The sequence below is a fragment of the Heterodontus francisci genome, chromosome 7 (assembly GCF_036365525.1).
Source record: "Heterodontus francisci isolate sHetFra1 chromosome 7, sHetFra1.hap1, whole genome shotgun sequence".
Classification (NCBI taxonomy): domain Eukaryota; kingdom Metazoa; phylum Chordata; class Chondrichthyes; order Heterodontiformes; family Heterodontidae; genus Heterodontus; species Heterodontus francisci.
In genome coordinates this window covers 118,425,419-118,452,004 of record NC_090377.1, presented here as the reverse complement: position 1 = coordinate 118,452,004, position 26,586 = coordinate 118,425,419, and the positions used below count along the sequence as shown (strand labels likewise).

Below are 26,586 nucleotides of genomic sequence, written 5' to 3'. Positions count from 1 at the left end.
AATGCAAAAATGAAGAATGAAAATGAAAAATACCACAGCCATAACAAAGTTCATTGTTCAGGTTTGAATGGTAAAAGTGGAGTCACTGAAGGCTATGCAACAGGAAGCAGTCACAAAAATAGGAAAGAGCTAATGTTTAACAGTGGCAGAGTTAACATGGACAGCAGCCAAAATACACAGAAACGGATAAACTAACTGCACCACTTGGAGTACAAATAAAATGAAGAGAGAGAGTTATCTTCACCCTCATATCCCAGATTTAGGGTTGTGTGGTCAGGTTGAGGAAGGGGGGTTGGGGAAGAGAAAGGCAGGTGTCAAAACGAGGCAATTGTGTGCGCACTACACTTAACAGCACACTTCACTTGCCTGGTATACCAGGCTGCAAATAAGCAAACAGGCACCCTTGTCATCCCAGTACTAAGTTTTAAAATCACTGATGCCGAGTTCAAACCCCACCAAATTGTGAAATTGAACTCAATGAAACTGGTAACTTATGGGCTGGCACCACTAAAAGACCACAAAATCTGCTACATTATTTTTTAAAAATTCAACTGATTCATTACTGTCCTTGGGGCTGGGTGCATGCCACGCCTATCAGTCTGGGCTACATGTGGCTCCTATGGCACGTGGATGATTCCTTCAGATCCTCAGGGCAACTAGGGATAGATGCTAAATTGTCATTGTTGATCACATCCCAAGAAGGAAAAAAATACGCAGATAAGTACAGTTGCAAATTATTAATCAAGCTCCATGCATTATGAAATTGATCAAGAAGTAACCTGAGCTGGGGGAGGGAGGAGCGGGGGGGGGGGGAGGGAGGGAGGAGCGGGGGGGGGGGGAGGGAGGGAGGAGCGGGGGGGGGGGAGGGAGGGAGGAGCGGGGGGGGGGGGGGGAGAGGAGCGGGGGGGGGGGGGGAGAGGAGCGGGGGGGGGGGGGGAGAGGAGCGGGGGGGGGGGGGAGAGGAGCGGGGGGGGGGGGAGGAGCGGGGGGGGGGAGGAGCGGGGGGGGGGAGGAGCGGGGGGGGGGAGGAGCGGGGGGGGGGAGGAGCGGGGGGGGGGAGGAGCGGGGGGGGGGAGGAGCGGGGGGGGGGAGGAGCGGGGGGGGGGAGGAGCGGGGGGGGGGAGGAGCGGGGGGGGGAGGAGCGGGGGGGGGAGGAGCGGGGGGGGGAGGAGCGGGGGGGGGAGGAGCGGGGGGGGGAGGAGCGGGGGGGGGAGGAGCGGGGGGGGGAGGAGCGGGGGGGGGAGGAGCGGGGGGGGGGGAGGAGCGGGGGGGGGGAGGAGCGGGGGGGGGAGGAGCGGGGGGGGAGGAGCGGGGGGGGGGAGGAGCGGGGGGGGGAGGAGCGGGGGGGGGAGGAGCGGGGGGGGAGGAGCGGGGGGGGGAGGAGCGGGGGGGAGGAGCGGGGGGGGGAGGAGCGGGGGGGGGAGGAGCGGGGGGGGGGGAGGAGCGGGGGGGGGGAGGAGCGGGGGGGGGAGGAGCGGGGGGGGGGAGGAGCGGGGGGGGGAGGAGCGGGGGGGGGAGGAGCGGGGGGGGGAGGAGCGGGGGGGGGGAGGAGCGGGGGGGGGGAGGAGCGGGGGGGGGGAGGAGCGGGGGGGGGGAGGAGCGGGGGGGGGGGAGGAGCGGGGGGGGGAGGAGCGGGGGGGGGGAGGAGCGGGGGGGGGAGGAGCGGGGGGGGGGAGGAGCGGGGGGGGGGAGGAGCGGGGGGGGGGAGGAGCGGGGGGGGGGAGGAGCGGGGGGGGGGGAGGAGCGGGGGGGGGGAGGAGCGGGGGGGGGGGAGGAGCGGGGGGGGGGGAGGAGCGGGGGGGGGGAGGAGCGGGGGGGGGGGAGGAGCGGGGGGGGGGGAGGAGCGGGGGGGGGGAGGAGCGGGGGGGGGGGGGGAGGAGCGGGGGGGGGGGGAGGAGCGGGGGGGGGGGAGGAGCGGGGGGGGGGGGGAGGAGCGGGGGGGGGGGGAGGAGCGGGGGGGGGGGAGGAGCGGGGGGGGGAGGAGGGGGGGGGGGAGGAGCGGGGGGGGGGGGGAGGAGCGGGGGGGGGGGAGGAGCGGGGGGGGGGGAGCGGGGGGGGGGGGGAGCGGGGGGGGGGGGGAGGAGCGGGGGGGGGGAGGAGCGGGGGGGGGGGAGGAGCGGGGGGGGGGGGAGGAGCGGGGGGGGGGGGGAGGAGCGGGGGGGGGGGGAGGAGCGGGGGGGGGGAGGAGCGGGGGGGGGGAGGAGCGGGGGGGGGAAGGAGCGGGGGGGGGAGGAGCGGGGGGGGGAGGAGCGGGGGGGGGAGGAGCGGGGGGGGGGAGGAGCGGGGGGGGGGGGAGGAGCGGGGGGGGGGAGGAGCGGGGGGGGGGGGGAGGAGCGGGGGGGGGGGGGAGGAGCGGGGGGGGGGAGGAGCGGGGGGGGGGGGAGGAGCGGGGGGGGGGGGAGGAGCGGGGGGGGGGGGAGGAGCGGGGGGGGGGAGGAGCGGGGGGGGGGAGGAGCGGGGGGGGGGAGGAGCGGGGGGGGGGAGGAGCGGGGGGGGGAGGAGCGGGGGGGGGGAGGAGCGGGGGGGGGGAGGAGCGGGGGGGGGGGGAGGAGCGGGGGGGGGGAGGAGCGGGGGGGGGGAGGAGCGGGGGGGGGGAGGAGCGGGGGGGGGGAGGAGCGGGGGGGGAGGAGCGGGGGGGGAGGAGCGGGGGGGGAGGAGCGGGGGGGGAGGAGCGGGGGGGGAGGAGCGGGGGGGGAGGAGCGGGGGGGGAGGAGCGGGGGGGGAGGAGCGGGGGGGGGAGGAGCGGGGGGGGGAGGAGCGGGGGGGGGAGGAGCGGGGGGGGAGGAGCGGGGGGGGAGGAGCGGGGGGGGGGGAGGAGCGGGGGGGGGGGAGGAGCGGGGGGGGGGAGGAGCGGGGGGGGGGAGGAGCGGGGGGGGGAGGAGCGGGGGGGGGAAAGGGAGAGGATAGTATGAGTGCAAAAAGCTTAACGAAGGCAGAATTCTTCAAGTGCATTCAGGAGAGCTATTTGAGCCAGCATGCAGAGAGTCCAACAAGAGGAGGGGCAGTGCTGGACGTAGTCCGAGGGAATGAAGCCGGACAAGTGGTAGAAGTGTCAGTGGGAAAGCATTTCGGGGATAGTGACCATAACTCTGTAAGATTTAAGGTTGTTATGGAAAAGGACATAGAGGAACCGGAAATAAGAGTACTGAATTGGGGGAAGGCAGATTTCAATATGATAAAACAGGATCAGGCCAAAGTGAACTGCGAGCAGCTTCTTATAGGAAAGTCTACATCAGACCAGTGGGAACCATTTAGAAGGGAAATTGTGAGGGTTCAGGTGCAGCATGGTCCTACTCTTCGAGTTTACAGTAACAACAGGTCAAGGAACTCTGGATATCAAAGGATATAGAGGATTGGATAAGGAAAAAAAAAGAGGCGTATGGCAGATTCAGAGTGCTGAAAACAGCAGAGTCCCCTAGAGAATTATTGAACGTGTAGGGGAGTACTTAAAAAAAGCAATGAGTGAAGAGGGGGGCATGAAAAATCACTGGCAGACAAGATAAAGGAAAATCCCAAGGCGTTTTAGAAGTATGTTAGGGACAAGAGGATAACCAGGGAAAAAGTGGGGCCCATTAGGGTTCATAGAGGCAATCTGTGTGTGGAGCCAGAGGACATAGGTGAGGTTTTGAACGATTACTTTTCATCTGTATTCACTATGGAAAGGGACAATGTAGGTGTAGTGATCAGGGAGGGGGATTGTGATATATCTGATCAAATTAGCATTGTAAAGGAGGCAGTACTGGCTGTAGTAGCGGGCTTAAAGGTGGATAAATCCCCAAGCCCAGATAAGATGTATCCCAGGCTGCTATGTGAGGCAAGGGAGGAGATAGCGTGGCCTCTGACACAAATTTTCATATCCTCTCTTGCCACAGGAGAGGTACCAGAGGATTGGAGGACAGCAAATGTGGTACCATTATTCAAGAAGGGCAATGGGGATAAGCCAGGTAATTACAGGCCTGTGAGTCTAACATCAGTGGTAGGGAAATTATTGGAAAAAATTCTGAGACAGGATTAATCTCCACTTCGAGAGGCAGGGATTAATCAGGGATAGTCAGCTTGGCTTTGCCAGGGGGAGATCATGTCTAACTAACTGGATTGAATTTTGAGGAGTTGACTCAATGTGTAGATGAGGGTAAAGCAGTTGATTTAATCCACATGGACTTCAGTAAGGCTTTTGATAAGATCCCACATGGGAGATTAGTTAAGAAAATAAAAGCCCATGGGATCCAGGGTAATTTGGCAAATTGGATTCAAAATTGGCTTAGTGGAAGGAGGGACAGGGTGATGGTAAAGGGTTGTTTTTGTGAATGGGGGCCTGTGACCAGTGGGGTACCAGAGGGATCGGTGCTGGGACCCTTACTGTTAGTAGTGTACATTAATGATTTAGACATGAATATAGGAGGTATGATCGGTAAGTTCGCAGATGACACAAAAATTGGTGTCATGAATAGTGAGAAGGAAAGCCTTAGACGACAGGACGATATAGATGGGTTGGCAAGATGGGCGGAGCAGTGGCAAATGGAGTCCAATCCTGAGAAGTGTGAGGTCATGCACTTTGGGAGACCTAACAAGGCAATGGAATGTACAATGGATGGTAGGGCACTAGGGAGTATAGAGGGTCAGAGGGACCTTGGGGTGCTTGCCCATAGATCACTGAAGGCAGCAGCACAGGTAGATAAGGTGGTTAGGAATGCATACGGAATACTTGTATTCTTTGCCTCAACTAATAAAGGCAAGTGCAGGGAGGTTATGATGGAGCTGTATAAAACGCTAGTTAGGCCACAGCTGGAGTACTGTGTACAGTTCTGGTCACCACACTATAGAAAGGATGTGATTGCAATGGAGAGGGTGCAGAGGAGATTCACCAGGATGTTGCCTGGGCTGGAGCATTTCAGATGTGAAGACAGACTGGATAGGCTGGGGTTGTTTTCCTTGGAGCAGATAAGGCTGAGGGGGGATCTGGTTGAGGTATACAAAATTATGAGGCGCATTGATAGGATAGATAGGAATGAACTTTTTCCCTTAGCGGAGAGGTCAATAACTAGGGGGCATAGATTTAAGCTAAGGGGCAGAAGGCTTAGAGGGGAGTTGAGGAGAAATTTTTTCACCCAGAGGGTGGTTGGAATCTGGAACACACTGCCTGAAGGGGTGGTAGAGGCAGGAACACTCAACATTTTAGTATTTAGATGAACACTTGAAACGCCATAACAAACAAGGCTACGGGCCAAGTGTGAGGAAATGGGATTAGTTAGGACGGGTGCTTGATGGTCGGCACAGGCACATTGGGTCGAAGGGCCTGTTTCTGTGCTGTAAAACGCTATGACTCTAACTTGCAAAGATGGCACATTATCCCTTCTTTTCATCCTCAACCTCACAAGAACCTTCAACAAGGTCAAGCACACCAGCCTTGTCCAAACCTCTCTTCGGTTCTCAAGTTCCCTTGGACTACCCTTACTTGATTTCTCTCTGGGTTACCTGACTGTAGCCAAAGGAACTTTTTAAGTACTACCTTTTTACTGATAGTAATTTCTTTCAGTTCCACATTTTTACAAATGCCTTGGTTTCCTAGTATTTCTGGGAGATTCAGTATCTTCCTCCATGAAGACAAACACAAAGTAACTTCAGTCTCTCCGCCATTTCCCCATTCTCCACCACAAACTCTCCTGTCTCCGCTTGTAATGGACCCACATTTGTCCTGGCTAATCTTTTGTTCCAAATCACGGCCACCATGCTCACCCCTAATGCTGCTCCTCAGAGGATATGAAGACGGGTTAAATCATGGTAACAAGGTAGGAGATTTCAGTCCAGTTTCAAAACCAAGTTTTAACTTGAGAAACCAAGGAATCAGGCTAAGGCTCAATACATGGGAGAGCATATGAGCGAATACCCTGAAGAATTCCCAAGTTTATCAAAAGAAAAAAGTCAGAGCAAGCCATCAACTACAGCACAGATAGAAGAACTGATTACCACCATGTGAAAACCCACAATCCATCATTAACAGAAATCAAAATCCAATTTAAAAAATCACACACAAGGGGTTTTAGGCTAATTAGTTTCAGCTATTTTACAGGAACGTCTCACCATCCAGAAGCACAGGGCAGAAGGCTCCAGAATATGTTCTCCACTGAAAGGGATTTTTTTTTGTCGATTGGAAAATGGGCAATAAATTTACAAAGTGATTCCTGATAACGCAGAGCGATCACGGACGTCATCAATCCGTGCAAAGATTTGCCAGCCTGCCAGTATGAATGCGCGCATGATGTCACCACCCATCAAAAGCTGTCTCCATTCACCTGAGCAGTATCCTGCTCCCTCCCACCATCCCAGCTTCAATCGCCACTTCACCCGGCTTGATGCCTGCTATGCCGCTGTCTTCCCTCAGCCATTCGCTCCCCCCACCTCATCTACTCATTCCCGCCCACTAGCCACTCTACCCCTTGGTTACTTATCCCAGGCACCCCAGCTTCCCCCCTTGATGCTTTCCTTCCACCCCCCCCCCCAACCCGCCACTCCCCCACCCCCAGGCTCCAGACCTCTCCACTTCTCCCCCTGCCTGCAAGGGATGACAGGGCGGCTTAGGAGCCAGTGAGCGAGGGGGGGGGGGAAAAAAAAAGAGTGGCGCGACCTGGAGATAGCAGCTGGGGTGAGCGAGTGGCTAAGGGAAGGCAGCGGGGAGCAAGCGGTAAGACGACGGGCACCGGAGGGAGCAACAAAGAGAAACACAACGGCAGGAGTGAGCAGGGGACTGTTGGGGGTGGGATGGAGGCAACGATGGCAGCCATTGAGGGGATTTTCTGGTTGAATTTGCTTTTGTGATAAATTGAGCAGCATCATCTTTGATAAAAGCAAAATATTGCAGATGCTGGAAATCTGAATAAAACAAGAAATGCTGGAAATACACAGCAGGTCTGGCAGCATCTGTGGAGAAAGAAGCAGAGTTAACGTTTCAGGTCAGTGACCCTTCTTCAGAGGTTCTGAAGGTCACTGATCTGAAATGTTAACTCTGCTCCTCTCTCCACAGATGCTGCCAGACCTGCTGAGTATTTCCAGCATTTCTTGTTTTTATTAGCATCATCTTTAATCCTGGCAGCTGCCTGAAAAGTCGCAGACAGTGACGTTTTAGTATAAGAGGTTGATAGGTGAATTGGCCATTATAAATTGCCACTAGTATAGGTAGGTGGTAGGGGAATATAGGGACAGGTGAGGATGGGGTAGGAATATGGGATTAGTGCAGGATTAGTATAAATGGGTGGTTAATGGTCGGCACAGACTCGGTGGGCCGAAGGGCCTATTTCAGTGCTGTATCTCCAAATCTAAAAAAATCTATTTGCACATCTGCTAGTACTGCGACACCTAATGGTTGTGCTGTCAGCAAACAGCCATAAATTTAACACCTCAGAAAAAGAACCTCATTAATTGTGAAGTAAGGGGATAACAGCTGACAGTCCTTGCCTCTGCCTTCCTATTTCTTTCTCAGGATTCCAAATGTTGCTCTCAATCACTGGCAACCAAAACAAAAAGAAAATCAAATATTTCACTTTCGCATATTTTTACGAGAATAAGCTACGAAATCAGATTACTAACACAACCACTGAAGGAACCTTCCATTATTGTAAAGAAAATATGACCGTTGATTAATGCATTATTGCATGGTATGATACCAAGCCAGCCATTCAGCTCAGATTGCCTCAGGCTTCACGTTCAAAACATTTGCGGATATCACAGAATCGTTACAGCACAGGAGGCAGCCATTCGGCCCATTGCATCTGCACCAGCTCACTTTAAAGCATTTCACCTAGTGCCGCTCCCCTGCCTCACACTCGAGCGCCTGCGTGACAGAGCGCGCACGTGTGCCTGTGTCTCCACGCGAACGTGCACATGCTCGTTCACACATGCTTTCACACCTCCACACGCGCATACTCATACACACACTCACACGCACATACATACCACATCATCTGGGTTAGTACTCGGGTTTATGTAGTCCAGAGCTAGGAAAGAGAGAGATATAAAGTCTCGGCCAGGGTTCCATTTGCGATACAATGACCTCTGCTATGAAATGCATGTGCGTGATGTCCAGCAAGAACATGCTCAGAATTAAAAAACACAAAGTGCTAGAAATACTCAGCAGGCCTGGCAACATCTGTGGGACCTGAAATGTTAACTGTTTCTCTCTCCAAAAGATGCTGCCAGACCTGCTGAGTTCTTCCAACACTGTTTTTATTTCAGATTTCCAGCATCCAGAATATTTTATTTTTACTTTACCAAGAACAAGTCCAGAGTCGGCTTTGATACGTTCCACTGCCGAAAACCCTGCAATTACTACTGTTTTGGCCATTTGGGAGAGGAACCAGAGGATTAGTAAGTTTGCGGACGACACAAAGGTTGGTGGAGTTGCGGACAGCGATGAGGATTGTCAGAGGATACAGATTGGTTGGAGACTTGGACGCAGAAATGGCAGATGGAGTTTAATTCGGACAAATGTGAGGTAATGCATTTTGGAAGGTCTAATACAGGTGGGAAGTATACAGTAAATGGCAGAACCCTTAGTAGTATTGACAGGCAGAGAGATCTGGGCGTACAGGTCCACAAGTCACTGAAAGTGGCAACGCAGGTGGATAAGGTAGTCAAGAAGGCATACGGCATGCTTGTCTTCATCGGTCGGGGCACAGAGTATAAAAATTGGCAAGTCATGTTGCAGCTGTACAGAACCTTAGTTAGGCCACACTTAGAATATTGCGTGCAATTCTGGTCGCCACACTACCAGAAGGATGTGGAGGCTTTGGAGAGGGTACAGAAGAGGTTTACCAGGATGTTGCCTGGTCTGGAGGGCATTAGCTATGGAGGAGAGGTTGGATAAACTCGGATTGTTTTCACTGGAACGACGGAGGGGGAGGGGCGACATGACAGAGTGGATAGTCAGAAGCTTTTTCCCAGGGTGGAAGAGTCAGTTACTAGGGGACATAGGTTTAAGTTGAGAGGGGCAAAGTTTAGAGGGGATGTGCGAGGCAAGTTCTTGACACAGAGGGTGGTGAGTGCCTGGAACTTGTAGCCAGGGGAGGTGGTGGAAGCAGGTACCATAGAGACGTTTTAGAGGCATCTTGACAAATACATGAATAGGATGGGAATAGAGGGATACGGACCCCGGAAGTGCAGAAGGTGTTAGTTTAGGCAGGCATCAAGATCGGCGCAGGCTTGGAGGGCCGAATAGCCTGTTCCTGTGCTGTACTGTTCTTTGTTCTTTTGATTTCCTCTGCATATCAAGTCAATGCCACCAGCGGAGGAGGATAAAATTGGGGGCAAAGTGGAAAAACAATTGGGGGGGAAAAGAAAATGGATAAATGATGAATGGTGGTTTTAGTGGTATCCGAGTACTGCCTAACAGCTGTTTGGCTCCAACATTTCTTCGGAAGACAACAATTCATGATTCGCTGCTTGCTGTTGTCGTGGAATCTGTAATTGGACCTTTATCATTTTCCCCCTCTATCTCAGACAATCTAACTGAAAACCTTAAGATTGCAAAGCTTGACTGATTTTGAAACTTGGCGCTATTAACCATATGCAAGACTGTGGCTTAGTGTAAATTAATAATCCCAACACAATGCACTATAGATGTAATCTACTGCAGCCTCAGTATTTCCCAAATCTGCTCAACACAAATGCTGTAACCTCACCGTTCAACACCCACACTGTACATAGAGCTAAACATACCAATAAACCTACACTACACAAGGTCTTGCTTGTTTTTTTTTTTAATATCTGCACCACAGTTCAGCTTAAACATGATGCCAGAGTAGAGAAATATACAAAAAGCTTCCATTTATGTAGCACATTTCAAGACTTCAGGATATATCAAAGCACCTTACAGTAAATACAGTATTTTTTCATCTCTGGTCACACAAGTCTGATCTTCCACTCCACAGCTCTCAATTTCATCATGCCACTGTAAGGAAATCCAGAACAGAAACCAGGTATCCCCTGGAAAGGGTGGGAAAGCAAAGTCGATTGAACAATTACTTCGAAGCCACTCGGAAATACTCAGTAACCAATTTGGGACACCACTGGAAGTGGTTTGAAATGCAAAAAAAAAAAACTTGCATCAAGCCAGCCAGAAATACAGGCAGCTATCTGAATGCAATTTTCTCATGTTGAAATTTTCAGAATTCATGCATAGATTTAGCTTTGTGAATGAAGCTAGCCAAATGTGCAGTGAGTAGGGGAAGTAAGAGAACTGCAAAATTGCACTTCAGGTGAAGCTTAAAGGCATGCAGCTACTTAAAAAGGTAAACAACTGCATAAGAGGGCAAAAAATCTTAACATTCATTGGAAAGTTCAAAGGGCAATTCAACCTATTGGTAGCCTTTCCCAAGACTGATGGGGGAAGCGGTCAAAAAAACAACAAAAATGATGTGAAAGGAAACCTAGTGAGAAAAATAAATCAGAATCTGTCGGCTGGGCTGATAATATTTATGGGATTAATGACCCTGGTAGACATTTCACAGTACCCTCCACATAGGGCAGCATGGCTGTAACAAATGAGACATAGAAGATAAAGCTTTAAGAGGCCTGCAGTCACAGCGACATTTTGCTGCAAGTCACCTTGAAGCACATGGCACAACTCTCCCACAACCTACCTCGTGAATAGTCACCAACACAGACACTGCTCCTCTGACAAGTCAAAGGCAGTGTCTACTCTATCAAACTCTTTCATAATCAGGTCACCACAGAGCCTTCTCTTTTCGACAGCATAGATTTATGGCACAAAAAATGAGGCCATTTGGCCCATCATGTCCATGCTAGCAAAGAGCCCCAGCCTGTTCATTCTTTGCTGATAGAAGTGAAAGGTTATACCTATCATTCTCAGAAATTTTTTGCACATTCTCCAGTGCCTCTATTTCTTTTCTTGAATATGGAGATCAGAACTGCTCACATGTTCCATGTGATCTCACCAAGGTTCCATACAAGTATAACAAAAATTCTCTGCTTTTCAATTCTATCCCAGTACTTAGTTTGTTTTTTCAAATGGCAATAACCTGCATTGCTACATCTTAATCATAAAATTGTACTATCAAAATGATGAAATTTTAAGCAAATTTACATACATCTGTAAGCAAATTGGTGGATTTTTCCACACCATTCCAAAATCCTGCCAGAAGATTTGACAGGACTCTAAATAGGCCTAGATCAAACATAATGACCTTCTATTCCATTTTCCAAACAATTATGCATATTACACACCTGACTGGCTAGTTTATGCCTAGAGTTCAATCCGATCAAAGAAAATAGTAACCGAGTATTAGAAGGTTACATTTTGTTGGAACGCCAACCAATTGTTTCTGTAAATGGCAGGAGTTATTCCCTCACTTTGTAATCGCATCCATGTCACTGAAGCACAAAACACGAATGAACAAGCCCAGAAATATTGGGAGTAGTGATTATACCACTGGTCAGAATTGTGCATTTTAGCACTTCAAGCAACAATAGCAGCGGCAGACATCTAAAGCATATTATTGGCTCATTCTTCCAGCCAGGGAAGGGACAAAGCAAGAGATGGGAAAACAGGCAAAAACATACAAAGGAGAAAAAAAATGTTCCCGAGTAAAATAATCATTCTGTTTTTGCGCTCTGTAGGAATATGGGATTAGTGTAGGATTAGTATAAATGGGTGGTTGATGGTCGGCACAGACTCGGTGGGCCAAAGGGCCTGTTTCAGTGCTGTATCTCTAATGTCTAAAAAAATGTCTAATGTCAAACAATAGTTGGATGCGGCATTTCTTCCACTCTACATCGCACAAGTATGATGTTCCCACTTCAGCAACTGTGAACACTGCAGTATCAAAACCAATTGCCTCTTTCACGCCCACCGCTGCTATCTTTGGGCAGTTTGCGCTGTGAAAGCCAGGTTGAATCTGCTTAAACCAATTACATTTGGGACATGTACATCCATTGCTCCACTTAACAAAAACATGGGGAAGCAAGAAGAGCAAAAACGGGGGATCACATCAGACAGGTGAAAAATTCCAAAATAAATATCAAGTCAGAATGTCGCAACAGCAAGGGACATTAAAAAAAAAGTCACTACAGAGGTCTTTTAATGCCATAATAGTTCCTTCAAAGGATCAAAGGTAAACTTATTACATTAAAACAGGAAATGGACAAATGTGTTAATTTCAATTTGTAAAGAATTAATTTATGAATAACTTCCTGAACTATTCAATTTGGCTTAGGCTCTATAACATACATGAAGTCAGCCAAGCATTAAGAAATTCAAGGCATTAAATGTCTACAGGGCACCTGGGCTAGTTGGTACACACCAGAATGTTCTTGGAAATGAGTGAGGAAATAGGAGGGGCTTTGGTTAATGTAAGGAACTCCATAATAATGCATAATGTCAACATTGAAAAAATGCCTAAGATGCAAATCAGGGAATTAGGTCTGCCTGACAGTCTATCAGTAATAAAGCAACAGTTGAACATTTTTCAGGATGCCATTGAAGTTTTATTCAATGTTTAAAGGCCAAAAAACTCAAGGATTTTAAAGTAAAACATATTGCCTCAAATCTAATAGAATTTTTTAAGCCAATCAAATTATTGGATTTCATGCTTACTGTTCATAGAAGATTCAAGTGAATGGAAATAATAGCAAATAGGCTTGACATTACAAATTATGTCAACGGACAAGATAAGAGACTAGCGACCCAGAGGCCCAGGCTAATGCTCTGGGGACATGGGTTCGAATCCCACCATTGTAGATGCTGGAACTTGAATTCAATTAATAAATGTGCAAATTAAAAGTTACTCTAGTGGTGACCATAAAAGCATTGTCGATTGCAGTAAAAACCCATCTGGTTCACTGCTGTCCTTTAGGGAAGGAAATCTGCCATCCTCTACCTTGCAGAAGCTCAACGCCAACTCACAGACACCTCTTCCTACCTCCCTCTGGACCATGACCCCACCACCGAACATCAAGCCACCGTCCAAAGGACTGTCACTGACCTCATCTCCTCTGGAGATCTTCCCTCTACAGCTTCCAACCTCAGTCCCGCAACCCCGGACAGCCCGCTTCTATCTCCTTCCCAAAATCCACAAACGGGACTGTCCCGGCAGACCCATTGTGTCAGCCTGCTCCTGCCCAACTGAACTTATTTCTTCCTATCTAGACTATCTTTTCTCCGCTGGTCCAGTCTCTTCCCACCTACATCCGTGACTCTTCTGACGCCCTACGTCATTTTGACAATTTCCAGTTTCCTGGTCCCAACCGCCTCCTCTTCATTATGGACGTCCAATCGCTCTACACCTCCATCCCCCACCAGGATGGTTTGAGGGCTCTCCGCTTCTTCCTGGAACAGAGGCCCAACCAGTCCCCATCCACCACCACCCTCCTCCGCCTGGCTGAACTTGTTCTCACATTGAACAACTTCTCCTTCAACTCCACGCACTTCCTTCAAGTAAAAGGTGTCGCTATGGGTAACCGCATGGGTCCTAGTTATGCCTGTCTTTTTGTGGGATATGTCGAGCATTCTTTGTTCCAGTCCTACTCAGGCCCCCTCCCCCAACTCTTTTTCCGGTACATTGATGACTGTATCGGTGCCGTTTCCTGCTCCCGCCCCGAACTCGAAAACTTTATCAACTTTGCTTCCAATTTCCACCCTTCTCTCACCTTTACATGGTCCATCTCTGACACTTCCCTTCCCTTCCTCGACTTCTCTGTCTCCATCTCTGGGGATAGGTTGTCTACCAATATCCATTATAAGCCCACTGACTCCCACAGCTACCTCGACTACACTTCTTCACACCCTACCTCCTGTAAGGACTCCATTCCATTCTCCCAGTTTCTCCGTCTCCGACGCATCTGCTCTGATGAGGCTACCTTCCATGACGGTGCTTCTGATATGACCTCCTTTTTCCTCAACCGAGGATTTCCCCCCACTGTGGTTGACAGGGCCCTCAACCGTGTCCGACCCATTCCCCGCACCTCTACCCTCACCCCTTCCCCTCCCTCCCAGAACCGTGACAGGGTTCCCCTTGTCCTCACTTTTCATCCCACCAGCCTCCATATCCAAAGGATCATCCTCCGCCATTTTCGCCACCTCCAGCGTGATGCCACTACCAGTCGCATCTTCCCCTCCCTTCCCCTGTCAGCATTCCGAAGGGATCGTTCCCTCCGCGACACCCTGGTCCACTCCTCCATTACCCCCACCACCTCGTCCCCGTCCCAGGGCACCTTCCCTTGCAATCGCAGGAGGTGTAATACCTGCCCATTTACCTCCTCTCTCCTCACTATCCCAGGCCCCAAACACTCCTTTCAGGTGAAGCAGCGATTTACTTGTACTTCTTTCAATGTAGTATACTGTATTCGCTGCTCACAGTGTGGTCTCCTCTACATTGGGGAGACCAAGCGCAGACTGGGTGACCGCTTTGCGGAACATCTCCGCTCAGTCCGCAAGCAGGACCCTGAGCTTCCGGTTGCTTGCCATTTCAACACTCCCCCCTGCTCTCATGCTCACATCTCTGTCCTGGGATTGCTGCAGTGTTCCAGTGAACATCAACGCAAGCTCGAGGAACAGCATCTCATCTACCGATTAGGCACACTACAGCCTGCTGGACTGAACATTGAGTTCAATAATTTCAGAGCATGACAGCCCCCCACTTTACTTTCATTTTTAGTCATTTTTTCTTCCTTTTTTTTTTTTTTACATTTTTTGCATTTATTTCATTTCATCTTAGTTTGTTCAGTTTGCTTACCCACTGTTTTTTTCAGGTTGTTTTTCTTCAGGTTTGCACTTGCTGATGTTCTATATTCAGTATATTCACACCTAATCTGTACTAATGCTTTGTCTTTCAAAACACCATTAACATATTGTTTGCCTTTGCTCCGTGACCTTTTGTTCAGCTATGTGGCCTGGTCCAATCTGCACCTTCTCCTTTGTTATCTCTTGCCCAACCCCCACCTCACTTGTTTATAATCTGTGACTTTTCTAATATTTGTCAGTTCCGAAGAAGGGTCACTGACCCGAAACGTTAACTCTGCTTCTCTTTCCACAGATGCTGCCAGACCTGCTGAGTGAATCCAGCATTTCTTGTTTTTGTGCCATCCCTACCTGGTCTGGCCGACATGTGACTCCAGACCCACAGCAATGTAGTTGACTCTGAAATGCCCTAGCACACCACTCAATTGTATCAAACTGCTACAAAGTCCAAGAAAAGGAATGAAACCGGACAGATCACCCAGCATCGGCCTACATAAGGGAAATGACAATGGCAAACGCAACCCTGTTGTCCCTGCAAAGTCCTCCTTACTAACATCCAGGGGCTTGTGCCAAAATTGGGAGAGCTGTCCCACAGGCTAGTCAAGCAGCAGCCTGACAAAGTCATACACATGGAATGTTACATTGCAGACAATGTCCCAGACATCACCATCACTGGGTACGTCCTGTCCCACCGGCAGGACAGACCCAGCAGAGGTAGCAGCACATTGGTATACAGTTGTGAGGGAGTTGGCCTGGGAGTCCTCAACATTGAGTCAGCACCCCATGAAGTGTCATGGCATCATCTCTCTCTCTCAGCAGGAGTAACCACAACAAAATCCTTGTGAAGACCAAGTCCCATCTTCACAGAGAGCGCCCACCATCGTGCTGTGCGGCACTCCCACCGTACCAAATGGGATCGATTGTGAACACAGATCTAGCAACTCAAAACTGGGTATCCATGAGGCACTGTGGGCCATCAGCAGCAGGAGCAAAATTGTACTCAACCACAATTTGTAACTTCATGGCCTGGCCTATCCCCCCACTCTACCATTACCATCAAGCTGAGGGACCAACCCTAGTTCAATGAGTGTAGGAGAGCATGCCAGTGAGCAGCACTCGGCATACCTAAAAATGAGGTGCCAGCCTGGTGAAGCTACAACACAGGACTACTTACATTCCAAACAGCAGAAGCAGCATGCAATAGACAGGGCTAAGCAATCCCACAACCAAGAGCTCAGATCTGAGCTCTACAGTCCTGCCACATCCAGTCGTGAATGGTGGTGGACAATTGAACAACTGACAGGGGAAGGCAGCTCCACAAACATCCCCATCTTGAATGATGGTGGAGCCCACCACTTCAGTGCAAAAGCCAAGACTGAAGCATTTGCATCAATCTTCAGCCAGAAGTACCAACCGGATGATCCATCTCGGCCTCCTCCTGAAGTCCCCAGCATCACCGTCTTCAGCCAATCCGATTCACTCCATGTGATGTCAAAAAATGGCTGAAGGCACTGGATACTGCAAAGGCTATGGGCTCTGACAACATTCCAGTAACAAGACTGAAGACCTGTGCTCCAGAACTAGCCGCACCCTTAGCCATGCTGTTCCAGCGCAGCTACAACACTTGCATCTACCCGGCAATGTGGAAAATTGCCCAGCTATGTCCTGTACACAAAATGCATGACAAATCCGACCCAGCCAATTACTGCCCCATCAGTCTACACCTGATCAGCAAAGTGATAGAATGTGTCGCGATAGTGCTATCAAGTGGCACTCTGAGCAATAATCTGCTCGCTGACACTCAGTTTGGGTTCCGCCAGGGCCACTCAGCTCCTGACCTCATTATAGCCTTGGTTCAAACATGGACAAAAGAGCTGAACTCCAGAGGTGAAATGAGTGTGACTGCCCTTGACATCAAGGCAGCATTTGACCGAGTATGGCATCAAGGAGCCCTAGCAAAACTGAGGTCAATGGGAATCAGGGGAAAACCGCTGGTTGGAGTCATGCCTAGCACAAAGGAAGATGGTTGTGGTTGTTGGAGGTCAATCATCTGAGCTCCAGGACATCACTGCAAGAGTTCCTCAGGGTAGTGTCCTCGGCCAAACCATCTTCTGCTGCTGTATCAATGACCTTCCTTCAATCATAAGATCAGAAGGGGACGGGGGGGGAAGAAATGTTTGTTAACAATTGCACAATGTCCAGTACCATTTGCGACTTCTCAAATAATGAGGCAGCCCGTGTTCAGACGCAGCAAGACCTGGACAAGTTACTGCCTTGGGCTGACAAGTGGTAACTAACATTTGTGCCATACAAGTGCCAGGCAATGGCCACTCAAACAAGAGAGAATCTAACCATCTACCTTGAATCCACACTAACATCCTGGGGGTCACGATTGACCAGAAACTGAACTGGGCCAGCCATATAAATGCTGTGGCTACAAGAGATCAGGGGCTGGGAATCCTGCAGTGAGTAACTCACCTAACTCACCCAATGCCTGTCCACGATCTACAAGGCACAAGTTAGGAGTTTGATGGAATACTCTCCACTTGCCTGGATGGGTGCAGCTCCAACGACACAAGAAGCTTGACACCATCCAGGACAAAGCAGCCTGCTTTATTGGCACCCCATCCACCACCTTCAACATTCATTCCCTTCACCACCAATACACAATGGCAGCAGTGTGTACCCTCGACAAGATGCACTCCAGCAAATCACCAAAGCTCCTTCGGTAGCACCTTCCAAACCCACGACTTCTCCCACCTAGAAGGACAAGTGCAACAGATACATGGGAACACCACCTGCAAGTTCCACTCCAAGCCACGCACCATCCAGACTTGGAACTATATTGCTGTTGCTTTACTGTCGCTGGGTCAAAATCCTGCAACTCTCTTCCTAACAGCACTGTTGGTGTACCTACACCCCAAGGACTTCAGCAGTTCAAGAAGGCAGCTCACCACCACCTTCTCAAGGGCAATTAGGGATGGGTAATAAATGCTGGCATAGCCAGCGATGGCCACATCCTCCAAACGAATAAAAAAAGGATACTGCCAAGTTATGGAATACAATTTTAATTGAGTATTGCTGCAAATAGAGACACGTCGAAGCTTTTTGTCTTGCACTCATCAGGACAATCGCAGGAATAACCAATGTAAGGGAAAACAACAACTTATTCTGCACGAGGAGAGAGCGCTCCTCATGGCAAGTGAACTGATTGGTAGATGCATTGCCATGGCGATGGCACCAGTTTATGACGACTGACAGTTAACTGCCAAGCTTTGTTTAAAATTTAAACCAGGCAGCTTGACTCTGATTTGCTCAATAATAGTATGCTAAGAACTATGCTGACAACCAATTTAAGATAGTCAGTAGGGCTCACAGTTTGGCACATTTGAGTGTACTGAAAGCTACATATATTAATACACAGGGCCCTGTTCTTTGCAGACAGAAAGAATATGTATAAACATTGCGCCTGTTTCAGCTGAACAAGTGACAGCCATTCGTTGGTTTATTCCTCAGGGTAATGTCTTAACCAGAGTCAAGCCACCTGGTTTAAGTTTAAAACAAAGCTTGGCAGTTAACGGTCAGTCACCATAAACTGGTGCATTTGCCATGGCAATGCCACTACCAGAGTTCACTTGCCAATCAATCAGCACTCTCTTCTCATGCAGAATAAGTTGTTTTCCCTTACATTGGTTATTCTTGCGATTGTCCTGATGATAGCAAGACGAAAAGCTTCGCCATCATATCTCTATTTTCAGCAATACTCAAGTCCTGTTCTACTAAAGGACTGATTTTAATTTTATTCAAAAGCAACATCTTTCGCCAAGCACAAAAATTCACAAAGCTTCTTCACAAATGTTGAAAGGATCAATAATGGCAGTGTAAGCAGCTAACCTATCTAAAATATGATTGGAAAACATGATAAGCATAATAAGGCACACCTCAAACAAGAAAAAATAGGAGCTATATGAAGATCTGATTGCACACAGATGCTACAAGCCAAGTATATAAACACATTGATCAACGCTCCCAAAAGGACCAAAACAAACAATCACCAATGGAATACAACCACGCAAAAGTCAGAAATCAGAGACTGGAATATCTTACTGCTAGCCTCTATTTCATTCAGACACAGGGAAACGTTTTCATAAATTGTTTACTATGGCTTGTCATTCCACATGAATATTCTAGGATCAGGCCATCATCAAAACTTCATCCTGAAGTATTTAACTTCATCATCCACTGTTTTCACATAGACTCCATGATTATTTAGTGCAAAGGAGGCAAAAAAAAAAAGACCAGAACAATTTCCAATGACAACAACTGATATTTATATAGTGCCTTTAATGTAATGAAACACCCCAAGATGCTTTACAGGAGCATTATAAAATGAAGTCTGACACGGAGCCACAAAAGGAGGTATTCGGTCAGATGACCAAAAGCTTGGTCAAAGAGGTAGGTTCGAAGAAGTGTGTTAAAGGAAGAAAGCAACGTGGAGAGGTATAGGGAGGATATTGCAGAGCTTGCAGCCAAGGAGTGGCCACCAATGGTGGAGCAATTAAAATCAGAGATGCACAAGAGGCCAGAATTAGACGAGTGCCGATATCTTGAAAGGTTGTGGGTTTGGAGGAGATTACACAGATAGGGAGAGGCGAGGTCATGGAGGGATCTGTAAACAAGGATGAGAATTTCAAATTCAAGGCATTGCTTGACCGGGAACCATTGTAGGTCAGCGAGGATAGGGGCATAGGGGGAACATGATTTGGTGCGAAGTGACACAGGCAGCGGAGTTTTGGATGATCTCAAATTGATGGAGGGTAGAATGTGGAACAGTCAAGTCTAGAGATAACAAAGCCATGAACAAGTGCTTCAGCAGTACATGAGCTGAGAGAGGGGCAAAGTTACAGAGGGTGGAAATAGGCAGTCTTAGTGATGGCACAAATGAGGTTAAAAGCTCATTGCTGTATCAAATATGACACCAAGGTTGCGAACAGACTCGTTTAATCTCAGACTGTTATTAGGGAGAGAAATGGATTTGGTAGCTCGAGAACAGAGTTTGGAGCTGGGACCAAAAATAATGGCTTCAGTCTTCCCAATATTTAATTGGAGGGAATTTCTATTCATCCAGTACTGAATGTCGAAAGCAGCCTGATAACTTAGCAACATTGGAAGAATCAAGAGAAGTAGCGGTGAGGTAGAGCCAAGTGTCGTCGACATACATGTGGAAAACTAACCCCATACTTTCGGATGATGTCGCCAAGGGACAGCATGTAGATGACAAACAGGAGCAGGCCAAGGATAGATCCTTGGGAGACCAGATCTAACAGTGCAGGAAGGTAAGTCACTGCAAGTGATGCTCTGGCTACAATTAGGTAAGAATGGAACCAGGTGAAGGCAATCCCACCCAGCTGGACAGCAGTGGAGAGGCATTGGCGAAGGATGGTGTGATCAACTATGTCAAAGGCTGCAGACAGACTATGTAATGAAAACGACAGACAATAGTTTTAACACAAAAATTAGGAATTTGAATGTCTGAACTGCAACAGATTCAAGTCATATCAAGTGGTGCATGCGGTAAATACCAAAACACAACTTCTGTTTGAGTTTTGCTTCCTACAAAAAGTGAAAATATATCAAGTTTCTCAGTAAGGTGCCCAGAAAACCAGAAACTTCATAAAACTTAGCCTCTTCAATATGGTTTGAGGGAAACAATGAAATGTCAATATACCCCCATTAGCAAATTACTTGCCTTATAATGAATGGTAATTTCAAACACTTTGCAGACATCTTCTGGCCTGAAAAAAGTTCTTTGGAAATGCCACTTCAGCACAGAATAGTTCAGAACATAGGATTTAGGAGCAAGAGTAAGTCGTTCTGTCCTTCAAGCCAGCTGTCATTTGATAAGATCATGGCTGATCTGGTTGCAGTCTCCACTCCACTTTCCTGTCTGCCTACTCCCCATAACCCGAGACTCCCTTGTCTATCAAAAATCTACCTAACTCAGCCTTGAATAAATTCAATCACCCAGCCTCCACTGTTGTCTGGGGAAAAGAATTCCACAGATAAATGACCCCTTGAGAAAAGAAAATCTCATTTGTCTTAAAAGGGAGACCTCTTATTCTTAAACTGTATCCCTGGTTCTAGTCTCCCCACCCCCAAGAGTAAACATCCTCCCGGTACCCATTCTATCAAGTCCCTTCAGGATCTTATATGTTTCAATAAGATCAGCTCATTCTTCTAAACTCCAACGGGTAAATGCCCAACCTGTTCAACCTTTCCTCATAAGATAAGCCCTTCATCCCCAGAATTAGCCAAGTGAACCTTCTCTAACCTGCTTCTAACGCAATAATATCCTTTATCAAATAAATAAGGAGACCAAAACCGTATACAGTACTCCAGATGCAGTCTCACCAAGTCCTGTACAGCTGCAATAAAGCTTCCCTACCTTTATACTCTATTCCCCTTGCAATAAACAGCAATATTTCCTTTGCCTGTCTAATCACTTGCTGCACCTGCATACTAACCTTTTGTGATTTATGTACCAGGACACCCAGATCCCTCTACCAAGTTGTGCAATCTCTCCCCATTTAAATAGTATACAGCTTTTCCATTCTTCCTGCCAAAGTGGACAAGTTCACATTAATCCTTTTGTAGACTCTTAACCTCCTGTTGACAACTTACTTTCCTTCCCATTTTGGTGTCATCAGCAAACTTCGTTACCATACATTCAGTCCCTTCATCCAAGTCACTGATATAAATTGTAATTAGTTGAGGCCCCAGCACTGATCCCGGTGACACTACACTAGTTACAGCTTGCCAACCCGGAAAAGACCCACTGATCCCTACTCGCTGCTTCCTGTAAGTTAACCGGTCCTTTATCCACATTAATGTTACTACCTGCAACATGAACTTGTATTTTCCGCAGTTACCTTTCATGTGGCACCTTATTGAATGCCTTTTGGAAATCTAAGTACACCACATTTACAGGTTCCCCTTTATCCACCTTGCTTGTTACTTCCTCGAAGAACTCTAACAAATTAGTCAAACATGATTTCCATTTCACAAAACCATGCTGACTTTGTCTGATCCCATTATGATTTAAGCATCCTGTTTATAACCTCCTTAATAATGGATTCTAGTAATTTCCCTATGACAGATATAAGGTGAACTGGCCTATAGTTTCCTGCTTTCTGACTCCCTCCTTTCTTGAATAAAGGTGTTACAGTTGTTCTTCGTTAGTGACATAATTGAGTACAGTTGAAAATAACTGCAATGAAGAAATAACACTGGTGGCTGGGTGTATGGCAGGATTAGATAAATTATACTCCAGTCCCAACAGTGAAGTCACATTTAAGCAAATTGGTGTGCTCAGAACCCTGGATGTGCAAGTGCAGGGTTAAACATCACTCCAAGTTCTGCACACAATGGGCATCACCTCAGATAAAACTGAAGGACAAGCTGTTTGAAACCTCCTTACTGGTATTTCCTGCAAAACTTCTGTATCATATAGAATGATGAGATTGCCATATCTTGTGCAATCTTGGCATACCCACATACCCATAACATATCAACATTACCTTTGCCTTCAGAGCACACGGAGAAAAAGCAATTCAACAGTACTCATGGTAAAAAGGCATTATTTTCAGATTAATATTCAATTGCTTTTCAGTTGCACTTGTGCTCAATTGTTTCAACTCCAGTCGAATGCGGAGTCCCAATTAATTTCAACAACACTAGTAATTTATCACTGGATTTCATTTGTTTGTCTGGTCCCCAACTCCTGTACACTCCATCATATCCTTGTTAAGTCAGTTTCCACCCCCCCCCCCCCACCAAGTGTTTCAAGCTCCTTCTGATTCAAAAAGCAACCCACTGAAGCAAATCATATTGTTTTCAAATGATTTTAATTCCACAGTAGCTCTCCCTGAATATTTCTTGGAGGAACAAACTTAGAATCCTTCAATTTCCACACTGACTACCTACTGGCAAGCCAACATCAATTCACAGAACGATGTGGGTGCATGGCAACCCTATCATTAGCCATGCCTGTGCCAGGGCATCCTGAGGGGCAGCAGCTGGATGCCTTCTAGGAAGCTGAAACAAAGCCTGGGAGATACTAGCTTCAGCTTCCACACAAGTCTTTTTTTTTTTTTTAAACTGTTTTTTCAGGTGCATGCATAAGGCAGAACTGAAGTGATGACGACTCAGTATTCTTTTGGACTCCAGAGGTGTAGCAGACAACAAGAACACATCACAATAAGTGACCCTTGCTCTCGTCATGAAAAAGATAATTTTTTTGGATTCTAACCACTCAACTTACCATCCACCATGCCACAATGCCACCCCAAACTCCAAGCGAATCCAGAAAACTGTTCCTTCCCCCAAGTCATTGTCCCCCTTCCTTTTAAAAATCATCACATTCCCCTTCCTCAGAGAAAAGATTGTAGGGGTGTAATTATCAAGTTGCCCCCCTCCACCACCACCACCACCATCAGAAGGCCGACCAATGGCTTTCATTTTACCAACTGAACTTATATTCCCCATTAAAAATATACCATAATTACAGCAGCTCTTCACTGTATTCTTACGTTACTCTTATTTAGGCTTAAAAATCATCTCACACAAGAGCAATCCACTCCCAAAAATGACAGTTCTGACAAAGGGTCACTGACCTGAAACATTAACTCTGCTTCTCTCTCCACAGATGCTGCCAGACCTGTGGTGTATTTCCAGCATTCCTTGTTTTTATTCCAAAAATGACTTGTTTTCCAACTCGCATTGTATACCAATGCACTTTGTCACCATGGTCACAGCATTTTGTACAAGCACTTGCAATCAAGACTCATCAGGCCATCTCTTACTGTAATACTGTTTTTCTCTGCAAAGATCTCAACTTGGAACCAGTTAGCCATCCCACCCAAGTTTTTCTATACTCCAGTCTACATGTTCATAAAACTCAATTTTGTTGGGCAATAACTAATTCTCAATTAATCTCACCATTCTTACTCTTCCATCTAAGTGTGATCTTCATCTCCATCATTAACTGGACACAATTTAATTGATATTTTTATAATTAAAGCAGTCACGGACATCTTTGCTGCCATCTTTGAAAACAGGTTTTCAATAAAGCAAAGTCCCATTTGGTCAGCAAGTGCACACAAATATATTTATGTGGTATCTATTACCTAGGTTTCTTAATTTAAACAAAACCTATCTGAAATTCTTAATTCTGAGGTGCTTCATGTTTGAAAATGCTAACAGAATTCCACGTATAAAATAACATAATTGTAATCTATTCTTAGTTCCAATTGTCAGTAACATATTATTCTTAATAAAGCTGCAATTATTAATTTTCCAGTGAGACCTTCATTGCACAACACAGAACCAGGAGCCACACAAACTAAAAGCAATTCCAACACAAAAACAAAAAAATCCTATCGAAATAAAAAAGAGAACAAACCAGAAAATTATTTCGAGTCAGTAATCAATTTTTGGGGTTCAGATGGCACTTCAAAACTACTGCTACAAAATCTGGACTTCTAAAGCAGATAACGTAACTACTTCCAGAAATAGAAACAAGAAGTGTTGGAAATACTCAGCACGTATGTAGCATCTGTAGAAGGTGAATCAGTGTTAACGTTTCAGGTCAATGACCCTTCATCAGGTGTCACCAACCTGAAACGTTAACTCCGTTGCTCACTCCATAGATTCTGCCAGACCTGCTGACTATTTCCAGCATTTTCCGTTTTTATTCATGATTTCCATCAGCCGCACTTTTTTGCTTTTGTATGCAATCTATTGAGTTTGATTCACAGAACATCCTTTAGAAACATCACTTATTAAAGGCCACATTAGCAGATCAGATGAGGGTGGAAGCAATTGTTTGAGGCAGAGTTTACAATGCATGCAATTCTCAAACATGGATCTTTAAGAGGGATTTGATATTACGCAATATGCTATTAGCACTACTACACAATTTAATTACAGACAAATGATTTTTTTGATTATTGAAAATCTAATTAGTTCAGTTTCAGAGTTGTAAAATGCTGTTAACATACTGCAACCAGTTCAAAAAAAAGTCAGCAAAAACAGATTTAACGGCGGCAGAGCACCAAGTCGGCATTTAAAGCTCTGCGGACCAAAATTAAAAAAGGAAACATTTAAATCGGTGTCACACTATGCCAGCCTTGAACACGAACTCCAAATACTTGGATTCTAAATTGAAGATTCCACTTTTTACTCCAGTCTGTTTAACCATTGAACCAAGCAGCTGCTTTCAACTGAAAACATATCCGAAGCTCACTAAATGCCTGCCATCCTGGAAAACTACAAAAGATAAGGCAGACTTATTGTGCATTTAAAACTGCTTCGAGTGCATCCGCATACCGTAACTTGTCAGCCTGCAGACGACTTGACCTTCCCCACCCCCAAACACGGCCCACTTGCAGCAGCATTAAATGCTTGCAAGGACAGATGAAGGAAAAGGAGACGGCGCCCCATCTCTTGCCGGATCAGATACACGGCGCACACGGTCGCTTGTTCAATCCCGAACGCATTGCTCCTCACACGGTGCCGGCTGTCGACCCGGTTCTTGCTTAGGAGACACACACACACACAAAACCTCTCACCTTCCGAAAGCTCGAGTTCGAGCTCGGCCAATTTCACCTTCACATCACGAGGGAGACTGGGTGTTTCCATGCCAGCCATGGTATCAGCCGCTCCGGCGACTTTCTTCCACGTCCACCTTCTCACGATCTCCTCCTCAAGGCTGCCATGGCCCCACAACGCGCCGCCCAACTCCACCCGGCGCGCTCGCGCACACTGCCCAACCGCCAATCGCTCGCGCGCCCGTACCCAGCCGGAGCGCGAGCCTTCACTTCCTCCACCCCCGACGGCCACGCCAGAGAAAAAAAGCGCAGCGCAGCGCTCCGCCTTTTCTCTCTCACTCTCATTGGTTACCAGCGCCCGACCAATCCCGCCCCCCAAAGCAACACGATCATGCTCCACGAACCTTCGCATTGGTCCGTTTGTAGGCGCCCTTCTCCCAACCACCGAGGGAGATGTCCACCACCGGACCTCTGATTGGTCTAGAGCATTGTTGACGCGCAGTAGGTGGAGCGCAATGGATGCAAACGAACCGCAGCGGGAAGCAGGACGCGGTTATTTGACGCGATTCAGGGAGTTTTCGGAAGTAGGAGTAGCTGGTGCATTTCACTCCCTTTTCCTTTCATTTAGAAACAAAGTCTTCGCTCGAGTCTTTTTACATAGACTGCAGATGCTGGCTGAGCGCGTCTACCCAGAGGCACAGTGCGGCCTTGGAGCAGAGAGATCCACCATTGACATGCTGTTCTTCCTTCACCAGCGACAGGAGAAATGCCCGCCTCTCAACGTTGCTTTCATTGATCTCACCAAAGCCTTTGACCTCGTCAGCAGACGTGGTCTCTTCAGACTACTAGCAAAGATCGGATGTCCACCAAAGTTACTCAAGTATCATCACCTCATTCCATGACAATATGAAAGGCACAATTCAGCCTCATCAGACCCCTGTCCTATCCTGAGTGGTGTGAAACAGGGCTGTGTTCTCACACCTACACTGTTTGGGATCTTCTCACTGCTGCTCTCACATGCGTGCAAGTTTTCAGAAGAAGGAATTTTCCTCCACACAAGATCAGATGGCAGGTTGTTCAACCGTGCCCATCTTAGAGCGAAGACCAAAGTACGGAAGGTCCTCATCAGGGAACCCCTCTTTGCTGACGATGCTGCATTAACATCCCACACAGAAGAGTGTTTGCAGAGACTCATTGACAGGATTGTGGCTGCCTACAACAAATTTGGCC

The 26,586-nt window shown here is 47.8% G+C and overlaps 1 protein-coding gene across 1 annotated transcript in view; it reads right to left on the bottom strand.

Moving 5' to 3' along the window:
• The window catches only part of LOC137372271 (disco-interacting protein 2 homolog A-like), a 299,051-nt gene extending 273,409 nt beyond the window's left edge, over positions 1-25,642 (bottom strand). Inside the window, exon 1 of the mRNA XM_068036004.1 lies at positions 25,378-25,642. Coding sequence (XP_067892105.1) covers positions 25,378-25,456 — 79 coding nt within the window. The 5' untranslated portion in view covers positions 25,457-25,642. The remainder of the gene's footprint in view (positions 1-25,377) is intronic.
• Positions 25,643-26,586: the final 944 nt, after the last annotated feature.